The 20008-nt window shown below is 42.1% G+C and overlaps 1 protein-coding gene across 2 annotated transcripts in view; it reads right to left on the bottom strand.

Annotated features, from left to right (window-relative positions):
• CDH13 (cadherin 13) overlaps positions 1-20008 on the bottom strand; it is a 442394-nt gene that overhangs the window by 67779 nt on the left and 354607 nt on the right. For both annotated transcript variants that reach the window (XM_066194692.1, XM_066194693.1), the window contains exon 8: positions 16593-16733. In XM_066194692.1, coding sequence (XP_066050789.1) covers positions 16593-16733 — 141 coding nt within the window. The remainder of the gene's footprint in view (positions 1-16592; positions 16734-20008) is intronic.

Here is a 20008-nt window from a genome sequence, read left to right as displayed (position 1 = left end):
TCCTCCTGTGCTGGGGATGAAAGAAGAAGAAACCACAGACAGCAGATGTTGGTTTTGTCACTTACTCTGTGCTGGAGAAAGAATTGTGGACAATAAAGGCAATTGGATGTGGTGCAAACAGCAAAATTCTGCTGAGAAGTGGAAGGAGTTTGTGTTGCATTGCACTCCCACACCCCAGCAAATGTTTCCATACAGGGAAAAGGGGTTCAGTTCCACCTCAGGACTTTTAAGGGAGAAGCACCAGAACCTTCTGGGCTCCTCCCATCATAATTGCTTCAGTGCCAAGACAAAGGCACCTATTGGATCTTTGAAATATTTCTCAAAACCTGTGGCCGCCTCTATTGGGCAGCTTGCCAAAAACCCCCTCCCTGATCGTTGTATCCTTAAGAACGAGATCCGAGTTGCTTTTCGATGTGTCTGAGCAGGTGCAAGAGGCTTCCCTGCACCGTGCACGGCTTTTGTGCTTTTGTTTTGTATAGTTTGTTACCTTCTCTTTAATTAAATCTTTGTGCTATTTCAAAACACACATACCAAATGCACATATGCACACATACAGTGATCCGCTGTCTCACTAATTATTATTAAGCCATCTCTGGTAAAGTTGCTGGTCAACCCTCAGGGCTTGATACACCTTTGTGGGGCTCAAAACACTCTGGCCTCAGGCAAAATCAGAGTCTCAGAGTGGTATCAAGTATTAGAGTTGCTGCAGAGCAGGGCAGAGGCACGAATTGTTCCGTCTGCTCGGCCCTGGGGAGCCCAGGCTGGGTCACAGCCCGTGGTTCCTGCCCACAGCCTGGGAGGCAAAGAGCACTGGAACGGGTCTAAAGCAGAATTCTGGCATAATTCTGGGTGGAAAACAGGCTGGTGTGGGTAAAAGGAGTGTCTGGGTGTCACCTGCACAGGGACAAGGCCAAGAATTGCTGGGCTTCACTGGAGGCAAGGGAAATCCTCACCTTGAGGCAAAACTTGTCACTCTAACCTCAAAGCTCTTAAAGGAAAAACAAGCAAATACTGGAAATTATATCAACAGGAGGGAGGAATTTGGGGATATATTGAGAAGCCTTCCCTGAAAATTTCATGAGAAATCCAAATCCAAGAATCTATACAGAACAAAACGCCTACGCTTGATTTTCTAACGCTCTCAAGGTTCACGATGCTCATGAACACCCAGGAAGTTCACTGGATTACCATGATTTGGTTTTTGTTTTTTTTTTCCGGTGCCAAAACCAAGTGATAGGAAAGAGTTTCCCGACTGAGATTCCAGTCTGAAACTCCCCATCCTGCAAGGCTCTTCATGGTGCTGGGTTTGGTGCTGACAGCTGGAGATACGGGCTGGAACTGCAAAGTAACACTTGCCCTCCTTACTGCAGATAAAAATTGTGCCTGTAGCTTTCCTAGCTGGTCATGTCCTCCTTTGGCAACCAAATGTAAGGAAAGGGGAGAGGAAAGTAACTCTGATCTCAGCCTGGGGAAGGATCCAAAGGGGACAAGAGTGGCAGCACTAGATATCGAAATTTAGCTGTTTTGGGGCTACAACATGGCCACTGTAGCAAAACTCCTCCTCCATTTGGATCTCCTCCATTTTTATTAGTGAATTAAAACTCTTTCCTTGCAGTCCCGCAGGAAAAAACTGCTCCTGCCAAGCAGACAAGATTTCTGAGGAAAATCATGCTTTTAACAAATCTCAGCCATTACTTCATCATTTTCCTGAATTGTCTGGCAAAAAGGAATTTAAAGGTCTGCATTTAAATTCTGGAGCCGCTATGAAATGAAGAAAGCAGATTGATTTGCATTCTGTTCCACTCCTCTCTTTGCCAAAGTGTTTTTTATAAAAAAACCCCTAAAAATTAAAAAGACTTAAACCCCACAATCTGAGCCTGAGAATTCAGCTTTCAACATCAAACCACTGATTTTTTTTTCCATTTGCTTACAATACAAACCCTTAGAAACAGGGTTTACAGAAGAAATGCTGCCAGAACCCCTAGAACGTGTCATCCACTCATTCTTCACATGGAATTAAAGCAAAATGCCACCCTTGCATTCCCCAAAAACCCTGCCAACAAATGAAGATTGTGACAGGCTGAGAGCACTGTCTGGGGTTTTTATGCTCATTTTTTTCCATGGCAACATCTCTGTTTCAATTCATGGTTTCATTCCCTCCAATCTCTGCATTGTCTTGCTTGGTTTATCCCTTCCAGGGAGCACCTGCCACGTCTCCACTCTGCTGCAAGACACAGAAAGCACATTTGGAGTGTCTGGGGCCAGCTGACACTTGTTCCTCAGCCATAAATTCCGCTCCAATCACGCCCAACCTTCTCACCTCTCCCACTTCCCAGCCATTATTTGTCCTTCCCCCGGTTTCCTCCAACATCCAGATGAGAAATTGCATCTCTTCCCCTGGCACTGTAAAAGATTAAACACAGCTGCTCTGTGCCACCTTGTCCTGTTGGGGACAATGTCCTTGGAGGCCACCTGTACAGACAGCAAGGGACTTTTCCATTCACATCCTGGGTCTCCCAGTGCCTGGGGTTTGAGAATAGCCTTGGAGAGATGGGATTTAAATTGTACTGAGGGTATTAGTCTAAAATGAATGGAGAGGATACTTCTCGTTTATATCCCCAGAGTGATAAATGTGAGAGTGGAATATTTTTTTTTATTTTTTTTTTTCTAAGGCAAAGAAAATGGGAAACCAACATGAATTTCAGGCACGTGAGAAATAGCTTATGAATTTAGATGATAGTTCAGCAGAAATAAATTGTACATCTGTTCATTCATTTTAATAAAGCAGGGAAGTGACACGCTGCTGGAGCCTTTGGAGAACGCTGGTATTTCTAAAAGATGATCCTCTAATAGCAGCATTAACATTTGTAATGCTGCCCATACTTTAGGAATTTAAGAAAAACACATTTATGGGATAAGTGAGCTTCAACCTACAGTCTGGACTCCAGGCATTAAAAAGTGAATAAGGTGCTTCCTGAATAACTCCCAAATTAGTTCAGGAAAGGCTCTACAATGGCTTTCCCATGCAACACAGATAATCCTCTCAGTGTGTGTTGATAAAGCACACTTATTACTTGTGAATGAATTATTCAGCCGTGCAACATGTAGCTGAATTTCTGCTGACTAGAGCCCCAGCCTGCATTTACAGGCAGCTAAAGTGGAGTGTTTTCCTTGAAAGTAGTCCATTAAAGAAACCAAGGAGATGCTTTTCCTGGCTGTGTGGATGCATGGAAACACGTCCTCCCCTCTGCTGAATTCAGGCAGGAATAGAACCTTTCCCCTGCACCTCCCATAACAGAGAAATTAGAAATGGAAAAAGCTCCATTGCTTCATTGTTTCTATCTGCCATTATTTACAAAGCCAACGTGCAAATTTAAGAAGCAAACCAGTGAGACTGCAGGGGATGGTGCATTTTAAAAGCTGTGCTTCGATTTTCCAAACTGATCTCCATGGGAAATAATAAATTAGGAGTTCAATAATAACTGCCGTGTTCCCTTTAAAAGCACAATTATTAAGATCATTAAAATTTCCTTTTAATTGATTGCATTAAAGCAATTACTGCTGGAGTAAGGAGCCTCTAAAACTGATTAGTGCTCACATATTGCTCTTTGATCAGCTGGGATAACCCTCACTCAAGGAAAGGGAAACAGAAAAGTCTGACATGCTTAAGAAGTGCAGGAGTTCACCTAAAATTGGATCTCAAAACCTGAGACCTTCCCATAATGTCCCAACACTGCCACCAAAGGAGTGCAGGCTGAACTATCGGACCTTCCCAAAGCAGAGATTTCCCAGAGGTGCTGCTGCAACCCCTCAGTGCTGGCATCCCTAATTTATCCAGCAGCACGGGAGAGTGGCCCTGTGCTCCCTGCTGCTCCCCCCAGCTGCAGCAGGCAGCCAAAAACAACCTCAACGGGCAGTCCAGGTAAACAAGACTCACTGTAATTTGGTTCTCTCTCGTCAATACAGGAGGATTGGAGGAAAGAAATGCCCCTGGGACACAGAACCCCCCTGGGTGAACACTTCCCAGCCACAGAACCCCCACAGATTTATTGATGGGAACTGCATTTTAATAATTTGCCTGGAGGAGAGGAAACAGCTCCCAGGGACTGTCAGCCAGCCCTAGCACGGGGCACGACAAACCCCGATTTGTGCCAGGAGTATCAGGCAGTGCCTGTGACACAGGGAAAAGGACATGGAACAGTTCAACATCTGCAGGCAAAGTTGAATTTATTTACTTATGGCTTCAATTATTATTTAAGATGGAAAATTTGAAAAGGTCAGGACTGCTAAATCAGAAAGCCTGCCTTTCATTTGTCTTCAAATGTACACAGGTTTCTGAGCTTCGTTCAGCACTGAATCAATTAATCAGAAGCAATGTTCTTTGTTTTCAAATGCCAGTTGTGTTATTTCTAAATATGGAAATATATTGTATTATTTCCAAATGGACTTGTTGATCTTAAGAGCTGTTTTCCAGCCTAAATGATCCGGTGGCTCTGTGAAACAGACAAGTAAATCCAGGTTTCATTTTTGTTTTAACCCATGTTAGAAAATGCAGCTTTAGGAAAGTGAAATATCAGGTCTTCAGTTTAGGTAGGCAGACACCTGCAGGCCTTTGTTTCTATTTTATATATATATATATATATATATATATATATATAAATACGTATGTATAGAAATCCAGATTTACTTCCCAGTCTAAAACTGCACTCCCATCTCCATTTGGATGGGAGCCACAGGTTGGATGCAGGCAGTTAAGAATATCAATGCTGCAGATAAATCTTCTTCCCTGATATTATTTCAGACAACTGTTGGTTTAGATTAAAGCTTATTTAGCAGGATTGATTTTCCTTATGTTTCTTTCAAAACTTCCTCCCATAACTCCTTTGATTTTTCAAACTTTATTTTTATTTTTTTTTTTTTAGCTAAAAGATTGCTTCCAACCCTTTCAACTTCTTGAGGACAGCAGCGCTCTTCCTCACCATCAGTCTTCCAAATGAAACAAAATCATTGATCTAAGAGCATCTGACAGTCCCAGTTAATGTATGGGCACTGCCAGCCTCGGTAGCTGGAGATGGGTAAAACAAACGAGCTGGGGAGGAGGAAATCAAGTCTAAACGGAACAAATGAGGGGAGGTGTGGAAGCCAACAGAGATGGAGCTCAATTTATAGAAGGCGGACAAAGGGTGTGCACAGACTTCTGTGAGCCCTGAGCAAACAGCCAGTGTGAGGCACTGAAAACAAAAAGGTGCCTCCCCAGGGCAGCAGGTGATGAGGACATGCAGAAGAGTTCACTGGGGGACAGTATCAAGGGATGGGAAAATGAAGGTCTTCCAGAAATGATAAAAAAGGGGAAAAATCATGGGGACAAAACGAGGATCATGAGAGGACAAAGGTCAGACACAGATTTTGGTGATACAGTAAAAATAAAGTTTTCCATGTAGAAAGTCAGGGGACAAAGTGATGAAAATAAGAGCAGAGAGAAAGGGGAGTCACTCAGCAAGAAGCAGTCAGGAAATCCCTCACTGGAATGTCTTGGAGAGTTCTGAGGCAGCAGCTGGAAAAGGGAGCAGAGGGATTTAAGGAATGTGAGGTGATCAGGCTCAGAGAGTCAAGGGACAGAGTCCACGAGTTTGGAGAGGAAGGAAAATTTAAAACTAATTACTAAAATTCAGAGAAGGCTCCTAACAGACTCCTGACTGAAGAACAGGTTTGGAAGGGGAAAAAACCACGAGTTTGCTCTTTGGTTAGTTGGAATGGAGACGTTTGTTTAGCCTTAAAAAAAGAGAATGGTGCAACAGGCAGAAGGAACTTTGAAGGATAAATTTCATCACTGGGCAAATTAAATATCAAGGAGAGGACACAGGGAAGTGAAATAAAATATCTCTATAAAAGCTTCATCAAGAGGAGAACAGGGGTTAGAATATAAACTCCAAGGGACTGGCTGCAGAGGAAAAGTGTTGGAGACAAATGTTGGGTGAGGGAATTTTTCCTACTCAGGTCAAAGTCTAGAATGGGAAAGGGAGGATAACAGCAACACTGCGTGTAGAGCTGGGCTTACACTTCTTTTGCGACATATGGGCTGAGAACACAGGGGAACACATTTGTAAAAACAAATAAATATTAAGTGACTGTTGGACAGACGGCTGGAGAAAGGGCTACCCTTTAAGCAAAGAAGCATCTGGAACTCTAAGGCAAACAAGTCCTGGAAACAAGCCAAAGTAGGAACTACAAGGATATGAATAAATTCCACTTCTGAATCATTTTCCTCAAAAGAGACTATAACTACAAGAAGTCCTGCATGTATACCCCCTAATCTGCTTTTTCTTACATGTAATGACACCATTTTAATTCCATTAAGTTCAAGACACAATCAGGCCTATATCATTTTATTTTTTTCCAAAATGAATGTCTTTCACAGGCATTTGCTAAAAATTTTACTGGAATAAACCTACAGCTCCTTTTAGCATGGTGAGTTTTATCCATTGTCTATTTTAATGCTTCAGAGCAGAAGGAAAAAAGATATTTTGTCTAAATAATCCTGACATTTTGATTCGTGTGCACAGATGGTTAGCAAATTTTGGAGTAGCCAAATCAGTTTTAGTGTTGCTGAGAAAAAAAATCTTAAAATCTCACTTGTCAGTGAAGGAATTGATAAACTGATCACAAAATTCATTCCGCTCTAGTGGAATGACCCAAGCAGCCACATAAACTATTATTTTTGAATGAATAGACTTCAGCTTTACAAATTCCCTCTGCTCGTATAAACTGCAGCTATGATACCAGCTCACACATATTGTGTAATTGGTATTAAATAGGGTTTTGTCTGCTGCAAATTGAATATGGTAAGATCTATAGTGTGTTATCATGTTTAATCCTGCTTTTAAAACAGAACTCCCACAGATGCTGCAGGCATATTAACAGTGTGGGTTTCTGAACGCGTGGGATTTCTCTGATGCTTTGCAACACATCTAACAATTCCTCTATTTGTTACTCCTCAAATCAGCTGCGCTCTGCCAGACAAAGAGGTTTAGGATTCTCAGCATTTCTGTTAAAATTCCGCATTCAGCAGGTGAGGAACTGAAATAATTTATACACGGAGTAAAAAGGTCCTTCAGGACCAAAAAGGTGATACCTGTTCATCTCTTCCTCACTGCCTGGCCACCAATTTTCATTCTGAATTACTTTAAACCAAAAGAGGGAAGATTAGGTTGAATATTCGGGAGAAATTCTTCCCTGTGAGGGTGGGCAGGCCCAGAGAAGCTGTGGCTGCCCTTGGATCCCTGGAATGTCCAAGGCCAGGCTGGACATTGGGGCTTGGAGCAACCTGGGATAGTGGAAGGTGTCCATGGCACATGGAATGAGGTGATTTTAAGGTCCCTTACAACCCAAATCATTCTGGCATTCTATGAACTAGATAATGATGATTTAAGAGTCACTCTGCAATGAATACCACAGATAGAAATTTCCACACTAAAGGGGTTTTTTGTCAGCTGGGTGTCACACAGTCAAACGAAGTCTCTCAACAGAGACCCCCAAAGTTATTTTCAGAGAAGAGATTGAAGCATCATTTTGTATCTTGACCTGAAAGCAACTGTGTGAAGTTTCTTGGAAGTCTCTGTGTCACCTGCCAGCACTCAGTGTTGGAGCTGGAATTCCTTGGCCAGTTAATGAAGTACAATATGCTACGGACACTCTTGGAGAAGAGTGAAATCAAAGGGAATTTCCGTGGACTGCTTCACCAGTACATTTAAAGGAAAAACAAAATTACCAGGGAAAATACTCAAATTTTTAAATGTCCATTACAACTGAAATCTGTAGAAAACAGTCCTAATTTGATTTGAAGGCAACTGCAAAATTCCAGCTGGCAGGGTGGGATTTTTTTTTTTTTTTGTTTTTTTTTTTTGTTTAATTGGAAAAATCACACAGCCACTCCTGGCAATGATTGCTAATAATTATGTTTATACAGCCTCCCCGAACAAGTGGTCCAAGACTAGGTCTGGAGACATTACATTATCTTTGTTTAACTTGTGCTTCCCTCAAGAGCTTTTGTCTGAGCCTTCCTTCCTTTTTAATTTCCCCTCTCCAGCTCCTCACCCAAATGTGCTTGTGCTCGAGCTACTCCAAACGCTCACTGCTACTGTTTACTTTGTAATCCCGACCTTAATATCTGTCGTAAAGTTCACACTTCACAGACCACATTGAGGAAGCACATTAACCTTCACTTCTTGGAGAAGAGAACAATAAATTGTGGGTTTATGGCTTTTCTGCTGCCTCGCGGTGTTTGGGTATTTGCTGTCTGCAGAAGCAGATGGGAGAAGCCTTCGGAGGATGAGTCGCGTTCGTGGGTGAGAATTTGCCAGCTGCAGTGGGAATTGCTGTTATTGCCACGGAGCTGCTGCTGACCTTCCAAGCACAACCAAAGGCTGGCAAAAGGCGAAGGAGTTTGCATCAGGGTGGCTCAGATCAGCTGATGGCAACAAATCAGCGCGACTACACAAAGGGCAGGAAAGGAACAGTGGCAAAAGGGGGAAAAAAAAGGAAAAAGACTGGCAAAAGTGCAAGTTTACTGTGTGAGCCTACTTGGAGAGCAAGAGTGCTGGGAGGAAAATCAGATTTGAAGGAGCAGCGCAGTGCCTTTGTGTTTCTCCCCAAATTCCCACTGTTTGAATGATCATTTCTACTCACAGGCCCTTTCCTGTGCTGAACAAATGTTTCTCAGCTGCTCCCAGGTTATAAAGCAGGCCCTCTGTTGTTTTTATGCACCACTGAAATGTGTTTATCTGGAGATTAAATAGACAACTTCATGTATTTCCTGACCTTGGTGGAGAGAAACAAAGCAATGAACTCACCCCTCACGAGCAAAGATAAATGCGGGAGTGTGCTGCCTACTGCCATGCAGTGCATCCAGCCCTAATTATGTGATAAGTGGATGGACTCCGTGTTAAACATATTTTGCAAAAGTTCTTGAACAAAGTGCTTACACTGGTTATGCAGATAGCTTGCTGAAAGCCACATGAATACAGATGATTATGCACACAGTGTGAATCTGGATGAGTACAGGAACCACCGGCCTTCCAAGCAATATTATTTCATCGGTTTGGTTTTTTTTCCTGGAGTTCTCTGTTTCAGTCTATGCGGGGAATAATCGCATTTGTTTTTTCCTTTCTCTGAAATTATTCTACTCTTGGAATGCTGCGGCAGAGCGTTTGTTTTTAAGGTCATCGGTAATTCAATCCTGAGTGGTGCTGAGCATTTCTCATCACACAAGAAATCCTCAAGCCAGCTAATTCTGATAAAAACTGACACACAATATTCAAGAAGAAGTAAAAAAAAAAAAGGAAAACAGTTATTTCATTATCCAGATAGCCATACTGTTTAAATAAGTCTTCCAGATGTCCTTAGTTTGGTAGCACCACGACACAACTCAGAAATATTAATAAAGCTTCTTCTTGGTCGTGGGCATTTTTCCAGGTTATTTCAAAGTGTTTAGAAGAGAGACAGACATTTGGAGTCCTAATTGCTCTGAGAGTCAAAGCAATCTATGTTCCTAAACCCAGTTTTTTGAACTCCAGTGAGCACTAGATATCTTTACAGCTACTTTATTAAGTCAAATGATGTTTTTAAAATTACTTTTGACATCTATAATTATTAAGGAAAAAAAAAAAAAGAAAAAAAGAGGGAGTTTCTACGTGCCTGTTATTTAGACTTTTAGGTTCCTAAACTGCTTATGTGATTTTGAAATCTGTTCTGTAAGTCGTGACAGCTCAGAAAACTCTGGATGCCTTGAACTGTACCATGGGTGGGACCAATGACCAACCATGAAGAAATGGTGCAGCCACAGAAAATTTCATTTTAGCAGTGACAACAGAATGCTCACAGTCTTCATTTAGAAAATAAAATATTTGCTGCTATTAAGATGTTTGTTTCCTTTATTAAATTCTGCCTCTCAAGTAAGAAAAATGTACCAGGTAACATCTTTCATTTGCTTTCAAGGAGACTTTTGGGCACTTGGAGGTATGTCAAGTGTGTTAGGGAGCTGCTGCAAGAGGATGAAGTGGAAATAAAGCTGAGTGAAAAGGTCAGTGCAAATATTTATCTGGTGTAGAGGTTACTGAAGGTTAAGATATGCTCCAGGAGCCTTTCTAGCTGTATTTACAGCTCTAGAAAAAACAAGGGTGGCCAAAGAGCTCCTCTCTGGTGATCCCAAACAATCCTGAAGCTGTTCTTGGTGCCAAAGTTTACTGACAGCTGGAGAGGCTTTGCCCTGCTCTGTTGAGTTTCTGTATGAATTCTGATTTCTCTGCATGTGAATTGTCTCACAGCCCAAAAAACGGGAGCCAAATGGAAATTCCAATATGCATTCTGTCCGTGTGATTTTGCTGTAATGGTTTCATCCATCCCACAGAACTCTTTCTCCTGACAAAGCAGCGCTGGGGGAGTTTGATCCAATTTGAACAGGCTGCTGGAATTTTAGATTGGTTCCCATCACTTTTTTAGGCCATAATGAAGCTCTGATTCTTAACTATCACCCTGGCAGTGGCTTGTCATCTGCTCAGCTCTGCTGATGCTGCTCAAGCACCTCAGCCCTTCCAACATGCAGCAGGAGAGAGCAGTTGGTGATGTGGGGAGAATCCAAACTGGTTTATTCTCCCCAGCCCTGGCAGCTCCTGCTGGTTTTGTCTCTGTTCAGCCTGGTTTGCACCGTGATTTCCACCCCAACAGGGACTGGGAGAGGGCTGCAGCCCTGGCCTGGCTCCGCAGCTGGGTTATAGTCAGAGGACAGCACCTCCTTGGCTCTGCTTTCCACACAGTTGTGGTTCTCACTGGAAATCTCTCCCAGTCACATGTAAAGGTCTGTGGGAGGGGGTTGGAAGGGGAATCATCTGCCATTAACGTGATTGTGTCTAAAGGTGTGGTTCAGCTCACTGGGAGTCCAGCACAGGAAGGAACAAAATTAATTAAAAGTCCTGAAGGGCAAAATTTTCCCTGCAAGACAAGGTAGGAAGGTCTCAGACCACAGAAGAAGGAGAGGTGAGATTGGTTGGCTTTAAACATGCAAAAGTCAATAGGCAGATCTGATCTGTGCTGCCCAAGGTCTGTTTACCACAGAAAATAAAAGTATGGTGTCCAAGAGACACATTTTTGTAAAAGAAGTATGGAAAGGTGATCTAGGAGAGTGGGAAATCAAGGCACAGAAAATTCTCAAAACCTCATGGACGAAGGCCCAAATACAGGGTTCGACATGAGACCTTGGAAAAGGCTCCCAGATTTGGAGACCATAAGTAAGAATGTGAGTTTGCAGTTTAAGCAGAGACATGTGGAGCCAGGTAGTGGAAAGTTTTAAAGTTAAAGACATAAAAGTAGTTCTAAAGGTAATAAGAAGTTTTAAGATGTAGCACTGTAGGTTTGTGTGCCATTATATGATTGGTCAAGAGAGTCTGAACTGTGGCAGAGATGCATAAGACAAATTAATTAGGGATTGGTGCGAAAGTAAAAACATTCTTTGTGGCAGTAGTTTATTGGCTAATTAAGCTTTAAAAGAGCTTGTAACCTGTGGGCTTGTGACCGCTGAAGACCACTGACCACTGAAGACCACTGACCACAAACTCCTGGCTTATGTAGTGAGGACGTTTTCACTCCCAGAGACTGAGGAATAAATCACGTTTTAAACATCTCTCAGTGGTCCCATCTCTCTTAAAATCCTTACACAGGAGGAACTTCAAAATTGCTTTTATCTCCATATTTGCTCCTCAATATGGTTTAGCCAACACCAAGAATCAAGACAGGGACTCTCAAAAGCTTCAGGCCCATTTCTCAACAGTCTGAGCTGCAAAATAAATCTCTCCAGATGGTGCTGTGAAAGCCTCACATTCTCTGTGAGCCACGAGCAGACGGAGGTGCAGATTGTCCTCCAGGGGCTGCTTTACCCAGTGGGTAACACAACTGAGCCAGGAGACAGCGCTGCAAGTCATCATAAATCATGGTGACAAGCAACCTAGCCACTTACAGGTCTCTCCAGGAACTGATGAATCATTTATTAAAGCTCCCATTAGCCATTCATTCCTCTTTTATAAACCATTTATCAGCTGGTATTCAAAATGTGACCAAATCATATTTTTTCACTTAAGGCTCCCAGCACTAGCGTATCTCAGATCTCACCATGGTGGTGTTTTGTCAAATTACACGAATTTTATTCTGTTCACAGGAAGCAAGATCTTCATTTTACTGGAAAATACTTTTCTAAGAACATATATATTAAAAAAAAAAAAATCCGGAAAAATATTTTCCCTAATCTTGTTCTCTCTGGTGTGACAGAATTATTTCTGTGTTACATTTCTTTGTCTCAGAAATGGATGGAATTGAAGGCAAGGCTGGAAGTGGCAGAAAGAGGAATTGTGTGAGGAATGGTTGTTCCCTGGCCAAACAAAGTCTCTGTTTGTTACGTGCCAGTAAGAGCACTGTGACGAATCCCACTTTTCCAGCTTTGGCTAGGGATGGCTGCAGTCCCAGATCTGTGGTGGAGGAGAAATGTGGGAACTGGGGACACTGCAGGAAAATCATCCCCTTCAGCCACACCACTGCATTCCTCTCTCAAGTGCCTGACAGGATTTACCAAGGAAAGACAATATATCTGATACTGAGGGGAAAAAAAAACACGTTAAAGAGCAGCAATGGATGTTTTAAAAATTCAGGGCAGAAGATAAAGGCAAACAGACTCAGAGGAATCTCATCTTTGAGCACACACTCTGCAGGCAGGAATGGAATAAGTAGGATTCATTGGGCTATTCTTTTGGAGGAGGAAGAAAAGAGACAAGGGGGTCAAGTCCACATCTTTCTTGTGTTAAAACTCTTTTTCTTCCTCCCCTAAGTCTTAGGCAGAGCCAGGCCTCCAGGAACAGACACAAGAGGAGAATTTGCCAGCTCATGTCTCTCAGCAAATGCCACATTGTTGATTTTTCATCACACCACAGCCACAGTGACATTAACTCCGGACTAAAATCCCTCTTTTTGCAGGACACAACACTGCAGTGATCTGTCAGCCACTCTTACAGTGACACAAGAAAAGAGTTCTTGTTTTTTTAACGTTCTAGGTATACAAACAATACTCAGAACCATTAGTGTCCACTCAGTCTAGCTGATTCCCACCCACCCAGAATATCCTACAGGATGCAAGCCAGGTATCAGATTTTTCCAGAACAATCTGTGCCTGCTCTTTGCTTTGCTTCATTCCTTATTTTCACAGGAGCAATCCCTTACTGCTGAACAAAATTTGAGCCTAAGCCCTTTCCCTGCTGGAAAGGAAACTCCAAAATCCTTTGTGACACAAAATAATAGCTCATAAAATTAATCTTAAAACTTTTTCCTGTTACAGAAATAAGGTTGTAAATTTTTCAAAGAGGCCACTAACTTTACAAGTATCTCTATTTTCAGTCTCGGTAATTTAAATCTGGCACACTATCCCAGCCACTGTGACCTTTTAAAAGGTGGACCCTTCTACCTCATCTGGGATTTTTGGGAGAACTCTTAAAATATTGCTCTATTTGGCAGTATAGATGAAATTATCAAAACCCCTGGAGGGAACAGGGTTCTGTTTGCACACCTGAATGGATTTTTTAAACTGCTCAGAGCCTATTATTAGCAGGAAGTGCAGGTGTGAGGCAGGACAAGACAGGTATTTTGGAGGTGTGCGGAGTGACGGGGCAGTAAGCAAATAATAAACTGGGCTGAATCCCAGGAAGCAAAGTCTCATTTATTGAGCCATCAAAGCACCTGACACACACCCAAAGCCCCCAAAGGGCTTCAGCTCCTCCTCTGCAGGAAATGGAATTGCTCTGGTGGATCTCAGCCAAGGATGCTCAGCTTCTCCTGGGGGGGCACCCTAACACTCCATGGATGAACTTCTCCTGCCCCAGCCTGGACCAGGGATGCAGAGAGGGGAAAAGGTGGGTGGAAGAACAGAATCACTGGACAAGCACTCCCTCCTCCAGGAGAGAGACTTGGCACAAGGTCACGTAGGGATGGGACAAGTGGGAAAGGCCTTTAGCTGAAGAAATGTGGATTTAAATTGGATATTTGAAAGAAATTCCTCCCTGTGAGGGTGGTGTTGCCCAGAGAAGCTGTGGCTGTCTCTGGATCCCTGGAAGTGTGTAGCCCTGGTTTCATGCCTGAGGTGTTCTGGTTTTCTGAAATTCTTTTCGCAGGGGATTTTCTGTCAACAAGAGACATGTTTTTGTAAGTGTACTATGTTTACATTCTTTTTCCTAGGAGGGATTCCTTCTTGATGTCCCTCTGGCCTGACCAGTGTGATTAAGGAAGTTTATCTTTGTTTCACCAATCGAACTGGTCTGTGTAGAATAGTATATAAGAGAGAAACATCCCAAAACAAAAAAGTCATTTTCAGCCTTCTGAAGTCAAGAGTCTGTGTCGTTACAGTGTACAACAGTGCCAGAAGTGTCCAAGGCCAGGTAATAAAATAAATAAAAGAAGCTGCACTCTGGAATCAAAGCTTCAGATTTACTGAATTCCAGATTTCCCCTTCAGAAGTTACCTTGAAAAATTATTGTCTGTTTCTTTCAGCTCTAATTCGAATCAATAGTATTGCAGCCTGTGGTATGCAACTGGTATTAAAATGCAATAACTAAGCTTATTTTTCAGCAGAAAAGCAAAGAAAGTCGCATTAAATCAACTGATAGGCACCTCCCTCCTCCAACAGCACTTATTTTAAACAGAGGATCTGCTCCTAAAGGGGGCTGGCACTAGACATTAAAGGCTGATTTTTCCTGCTTTCTTCATGGAATATGAATATCACTTGTCAAGGCAGCGGGAAGATTTCTGAGGTCATTAGCATCTCTAAATAGTGAAAGGTTCAAACCCACGTCAAACCATTAAAAAGAAACAGAGATGCTGCTATGGAAAAGAAAAAAAAATGCAAGAAAAAATATCTAGGAGCAGACTTTTGAAAGAAAACGAGATAATGCTGTCTCTTCATACCTTTTTAATTCCCATATTTAAACCCCCAAACTTTCCAGGGTATAAAGTATCTTTTACTGTCACTGACAGAACTGAATTCAAGAGCATTTCTGAATTTCCACAGAAATTGATGCTGACAGTACATTTGTGGCTAAGCAGGCACACGAACTTTTGTGTCCAAATTACCAAATTATTAAGTCAAACAGGACTATAATTATAGAAAGACCTCTTCAAAAGAATTCATCTCTTCCAGAGAAGAATTGTCCAGCTTTGAAAATTCAAGTAGGTAGGACTCTGACTGACACGAATTGCTATCAATATTGATTAATCCAATAAAATCTCATTTCTAAATGCACCAAGCTGTCCTTGTACACTGTTATTTTCCAGAGGGTTAAAAAAAATGCAGCATTTCAAAGATATTTTAAGTGTTGGTTGTCAGGAAACAGCTTTCAGAGCATTAAAGGCCTGATCTAAAAGGTAATTCTAAGGGAATTAATAGTTGGATCACAGTCACTTAATTGTCACCTATGTGCTTGAAAGGTTTGGATCAGGCTCCCCATGATTATTTTTTAGGTGACTGAAACTCTACTGCCAAAACATTTTACTGGTGTAGTTATAGATATTCCCTTGGCAAAATTGTCATTGTTTCTACTTTCTTCTTTCTTTATTTTTTTTTTTTTTAACCCCATCTCTGTCATGTCTGAATCTGGTACTCATTTACTTTGCATTTATAAAAGAAATAATTACAAGTAAAATAACAGCAATTTGTTTCAATATAATCCGTTGCCAAATCGCTGATATCAGGCCAGGAAAGAAATTTTTAAAAGGTAAAAATATACTTCAGGTTAAATAAAAAACTTCTACAGCAACAGGCTTCCCTTTTCTTCTTCCACAATTATCTTAAAATCAGGAGCCCTCAGGTTTTCTTCTCATATTTTGGGAATTTTTCCTTAAAAGTTTTCAGAGCCCGAGGAAGCTTTTATAGCAAAATCCAACCTGGCTGTCATTAGGTAAAACTCTTAAAACTCTCGTTCTCTCCAGATACCAAAAAAATCAGACTCTCAGTAGATGTAGGGGATGGAAGAGAACAGTGTGAGCTGGGCAGGTCTGGTGGATGCAGGCAGGGAATTCCCTGGCCTTGGTTTTGGGATTTAGCTGAACTTTCGAGCACCCTTCAGCAGAATTCAATTTACAAGAAAAAAAATAGAAAAACACTTCCCCTGCAGGGGAAGTGCTGTAGACAGGAAGAAAATGTTGTTTTCATCCACAAGCCCTGACCATCCAGAGCCTTAAGTTAGTTTTGCTATTTCCCCCCACAGGAGCAAAAGTAGAAAATTACCACCAGCAAATTTATTTCGGAGGTTTGCACCATGCTAGCCAATCTCTAAATGACTCTTTTTTTTTTTTTTTAACCTTGTGGTTGCACTGCGGTTTGGAACTGATGCACACACGTTTATTAACGTGGAAAAAAAAAGAAAAGAGCAGCTCCAGGGAAGTCTGTCACACCGAGCCGAAAACATTCTGTACATGTCTTCTTTCCTCAAAGAACATCTTTATATTTAGAAATGAGCTAATTAAGACTACTTGCACCGTTTTGTAGGGAACAGATGGCCAGTTCTTACCTCCTTCTTGGTGAATTCTGGTGCGTGGTCATTTTTGTCGTCGATAAGGATGGTGGCAGTGGCTGTGCCTGTCAGTCCCACATCCATCCCACCCATGTCCTTGGCTTCTATAACCAGCTCATACTTTGGGCTTTCCATAGTCTGAAAATTAAAAAAAGCGCAAACAGAAAAAGAAAGGTTAAGGAAAGAAAAAAAAAACCCCAAACCTACAAAGATAACATACTGCTTTTAATTAACATTAAAATAATAAATTTTTTAAAACCCCAAAATTTTATTTGGCCTAATCAAACATGGCAGAGAAACAGTTCTGTTATGACAGTCTTACTGAAACACAAGCACAGTTTTCTATGAGATCAGCTGCTACCCTGGAAACCTCATTTGCAATCCAGCATGAAGGTGAATATTGGTAAACAGTACATAATTTATCCTGTTATTTAGGAAGATTAGGAAAGAGGTAAGAAATTAAAATACACTTGCTCTTTAAGGGTAAGCTCTACCTTGAGTGCACCAATATTTTAGCAGCTTGCTTCATCAGTGTTATGATGGGTACATAATTAAATACTAATGTCACAATCTACATATAAATTCACTTTATTAAATCCCATTCATTCTGGCTATTAGCATTTAGACTGGTAATCTAAGTTTGTTCCACTGCAAGAAACAAAAAAAGCAGTTTCCAAAACAGACAGAGACTTCCAGTCATTGCCCAAAGCGAATGTGTAGAGTGATATTAATGATTTATATTGCTGATATCTGATAATATCTATTGCTGATATCATCATGGGTTCTTATCTGGCTGCCCACCTACTGCAGAACCAGACAGCACAGGCCCACAGCAAAATCCAGCTTCATTTCCTCTCATAAAACACGGCCTTCATGTGGAAAAAAAACCCATTTGTGGTCAGTTCTGGAATGGGAACACGCCAGCCTGTTGCGATAGGATGCAAAATAAAGATGCTTGGCTCCAGTCAGAAGGCAGTAGAAATCAGGAGGTTTTATTTACAGTTCATTCAGCCCTTTTATAACATGCTGGGCTAAAAAGGCACATTATTGATCCATAGGACTGACGCTTCTCCCATTGGCTCAGTAACAGAAATAGCAAACAACCTCTGCTGTTATGGGAAAGGAACACTGTTTACACAAAGTAGTTTTGGGAAAAAGAAAAACTGTTGAAAAGTTTCCCTTGAGAAGAGCTAGCTCTTCTCAAGCTCAGAAAATATCGAGTCCACACCAGCCTTTGGGATCCTGTCCCGTCAGGGAGGAGAGCAGCTGCATTTGGAGGCTGGGCCAGGGATGAGCAGCAGCTCTGCCAAAGGGAGCTGTCCCCAGAACCTGCTCCTCTGGAACCTGTGGGGAATCCTGACATGGATTTCACTGGGAACTTCATCAGGATGGGTTTTGGGTTTTGTGTGGCTGCCTGCAATGAAACCATCTGCACAAAGCCCACGGGAGTGGCATCAGCACAGGGGATACGGATGGGGCAGTGCTGCAGCCACCTCTGAGGCTGCACGGTGAAAACATTGCATTGCCCAGGAATGATTATCCAAACCCTCCTGGAAAATAAACCTGGGTCCCATGGGGAAAGCTGCAACAAAGCCGCTGCTTTTTGAACCTTTTGGAACCTTTTGGAACCTTTTGGAACTGTGTCTGCAAGATTCCAGCTTTGACGTCCCTCATCCATGTCCTTTATCCAACACCTTTGTAGGGAATTCCAGCAGGGACACAGCCCAGCAAAGCAAGCCCTTGGGTCACCTAATCTGCTCTGTTTTCCCAAACAGTGAGTTTTGCATTGTATGTTGTCCTGGGCACAGCCCACCATCTCATTTTTTGGAGAACACTTGAGAAGGAGATCCCAGCTCCTCAGTACGTAGATTTTGAAGCATTTTTAGGCCAAGAGAGAAGCAACCACCTCAGTTGCTCATCGGATCAGCTATTATGAAACAATGTATTTGCATGTAAAGACAACAAGTCAAGCCAGAAGATAAATTTTGTTCAAAAAACATATGGAGTGCTAGAAAATTGGATGCCACTGCCACACAGGGGATCCTAAGAAATGTATTTCCTGGAGTCTTACAACATTATTCCATGAAATTCATCTCAGAAGGCGGCAACGCAAGAACAGGAATTTGATTTATAACATCATGAAAATATACACAAAGAAGTATTACTGACAGGTCTGCAACACAAACTCATGCCGTGGAGGGGAACTAAATTTACAGTTTTCATATATTTGTTTCCTAAAGTGCATTAAAACCTGAATGAGACTCCTCTCCCCTCCCCTAGCTGCAACTTTTTCATTATTTTGATTAGAAAGTCGTTATTGTTGTATGGAAAACTTGCAAAGCCATTTATCACTTCATGTTTATAAGCCTCTTTGCTCAGAAAGAAGCCCATTTTTACTCACAAATTGGCCTTTTTTCCTTTGAAAATCGTCCCATTTTCTATTGAAAGCAAGCCCATTTACACTGGAAATTGTATCTACTGCAGAAGCAATGTCTGTGACAGGAGTCCAATGTTTAAGCTCATGCAAAATGTGAAAAACATTGAATTTTGAGTAGTGTTTCATATAATTATGAATACCTCACACTTCCCTGCTATGCAGCCCTTCCTACAACTCCTTCTGACACCAAATATTTGCCTTGTTAGAGGAAGCAGCTGCTAACAGATGCAAACCCTGAGCTGAGGCTTGTTCCCATCAGAGGCTCTCTTTGCACTCCTTTGTAAAGGACCTTTCAGATTTCTCCTGCTTCCAGCCCAGCTGAGTCAGGCAGCAGCAGGGATCGTTTGGAGCAGTGTGATTTACCAAAAACCTGGGTTTCTGCAGACAGAGCAGGGCTCCCTGTGCTCCCAGCAGCCGCGTTCCACAGGGATGCCGCTGCAGAGGGGCTCTGCTGGGGGTCAGGGCTGCTCTGGAAGATCTCATGGCACCTCCTCAGCATTTCCCTCTTCTCAGGGCTCAGATCTTTGACCCCAGTGTGGTCTCTGCCTCCTTTTTCCCCCATCTTGTGAGGAATATGTGCTGCTGGAAGGTGGCAGTGGAGGAGAACATCTTTCCTTCCCCATCGACATTCCTGCCCAGCTGCAGGTGAGCAGTAAATGGAGCGCCCAAAATTTTCAATGGAGTCCCAAAATTTGTATCATTTTGGAAGCCCACAGAGACTTACTCAGACATGTCCCTCCAGGTCACTAAACCCAGGCCTGCTCCTAAGTGACCCAAACACAGCCTTGCAAAAGCAATCCAATCAATACCACTTGGGTAGTGAGATGTTAGCAACAGAAATCACCCCCAGCTCTCAACAAGTGGGATCTGCAGCTCTAAAGGATAATGGATTATTTTAATAAATGAACATCGAATCGCTGCTGGTGTGGCTTATTATTTATCAACTGTGACTTTGTGGAGTGTGACACTGTTGAGA

Source organism: Chamaea fasciata, unplaced genomic scaffold (assembly GCF_029207755.1).
Source record: "Chamaea fasciata isolate MVZ Bird 193981 ecotype frontalis unplaced genomic scaffold, bChaFas1.0.hap1 SCAF_12, whole genome shotgun sequence".
Classification (NCBI taxonomy): domain Eukaryota; kingdom Metazoa; phylum Chordata; class Aves; order Passeriformes; family Sylviidae; genus Chamaea; species Chamaea fasciata.
Note: the sequence above shows the minus strand (reverse complement) of the source record. Positions and strands in the feature narration are given on the sequence as shown.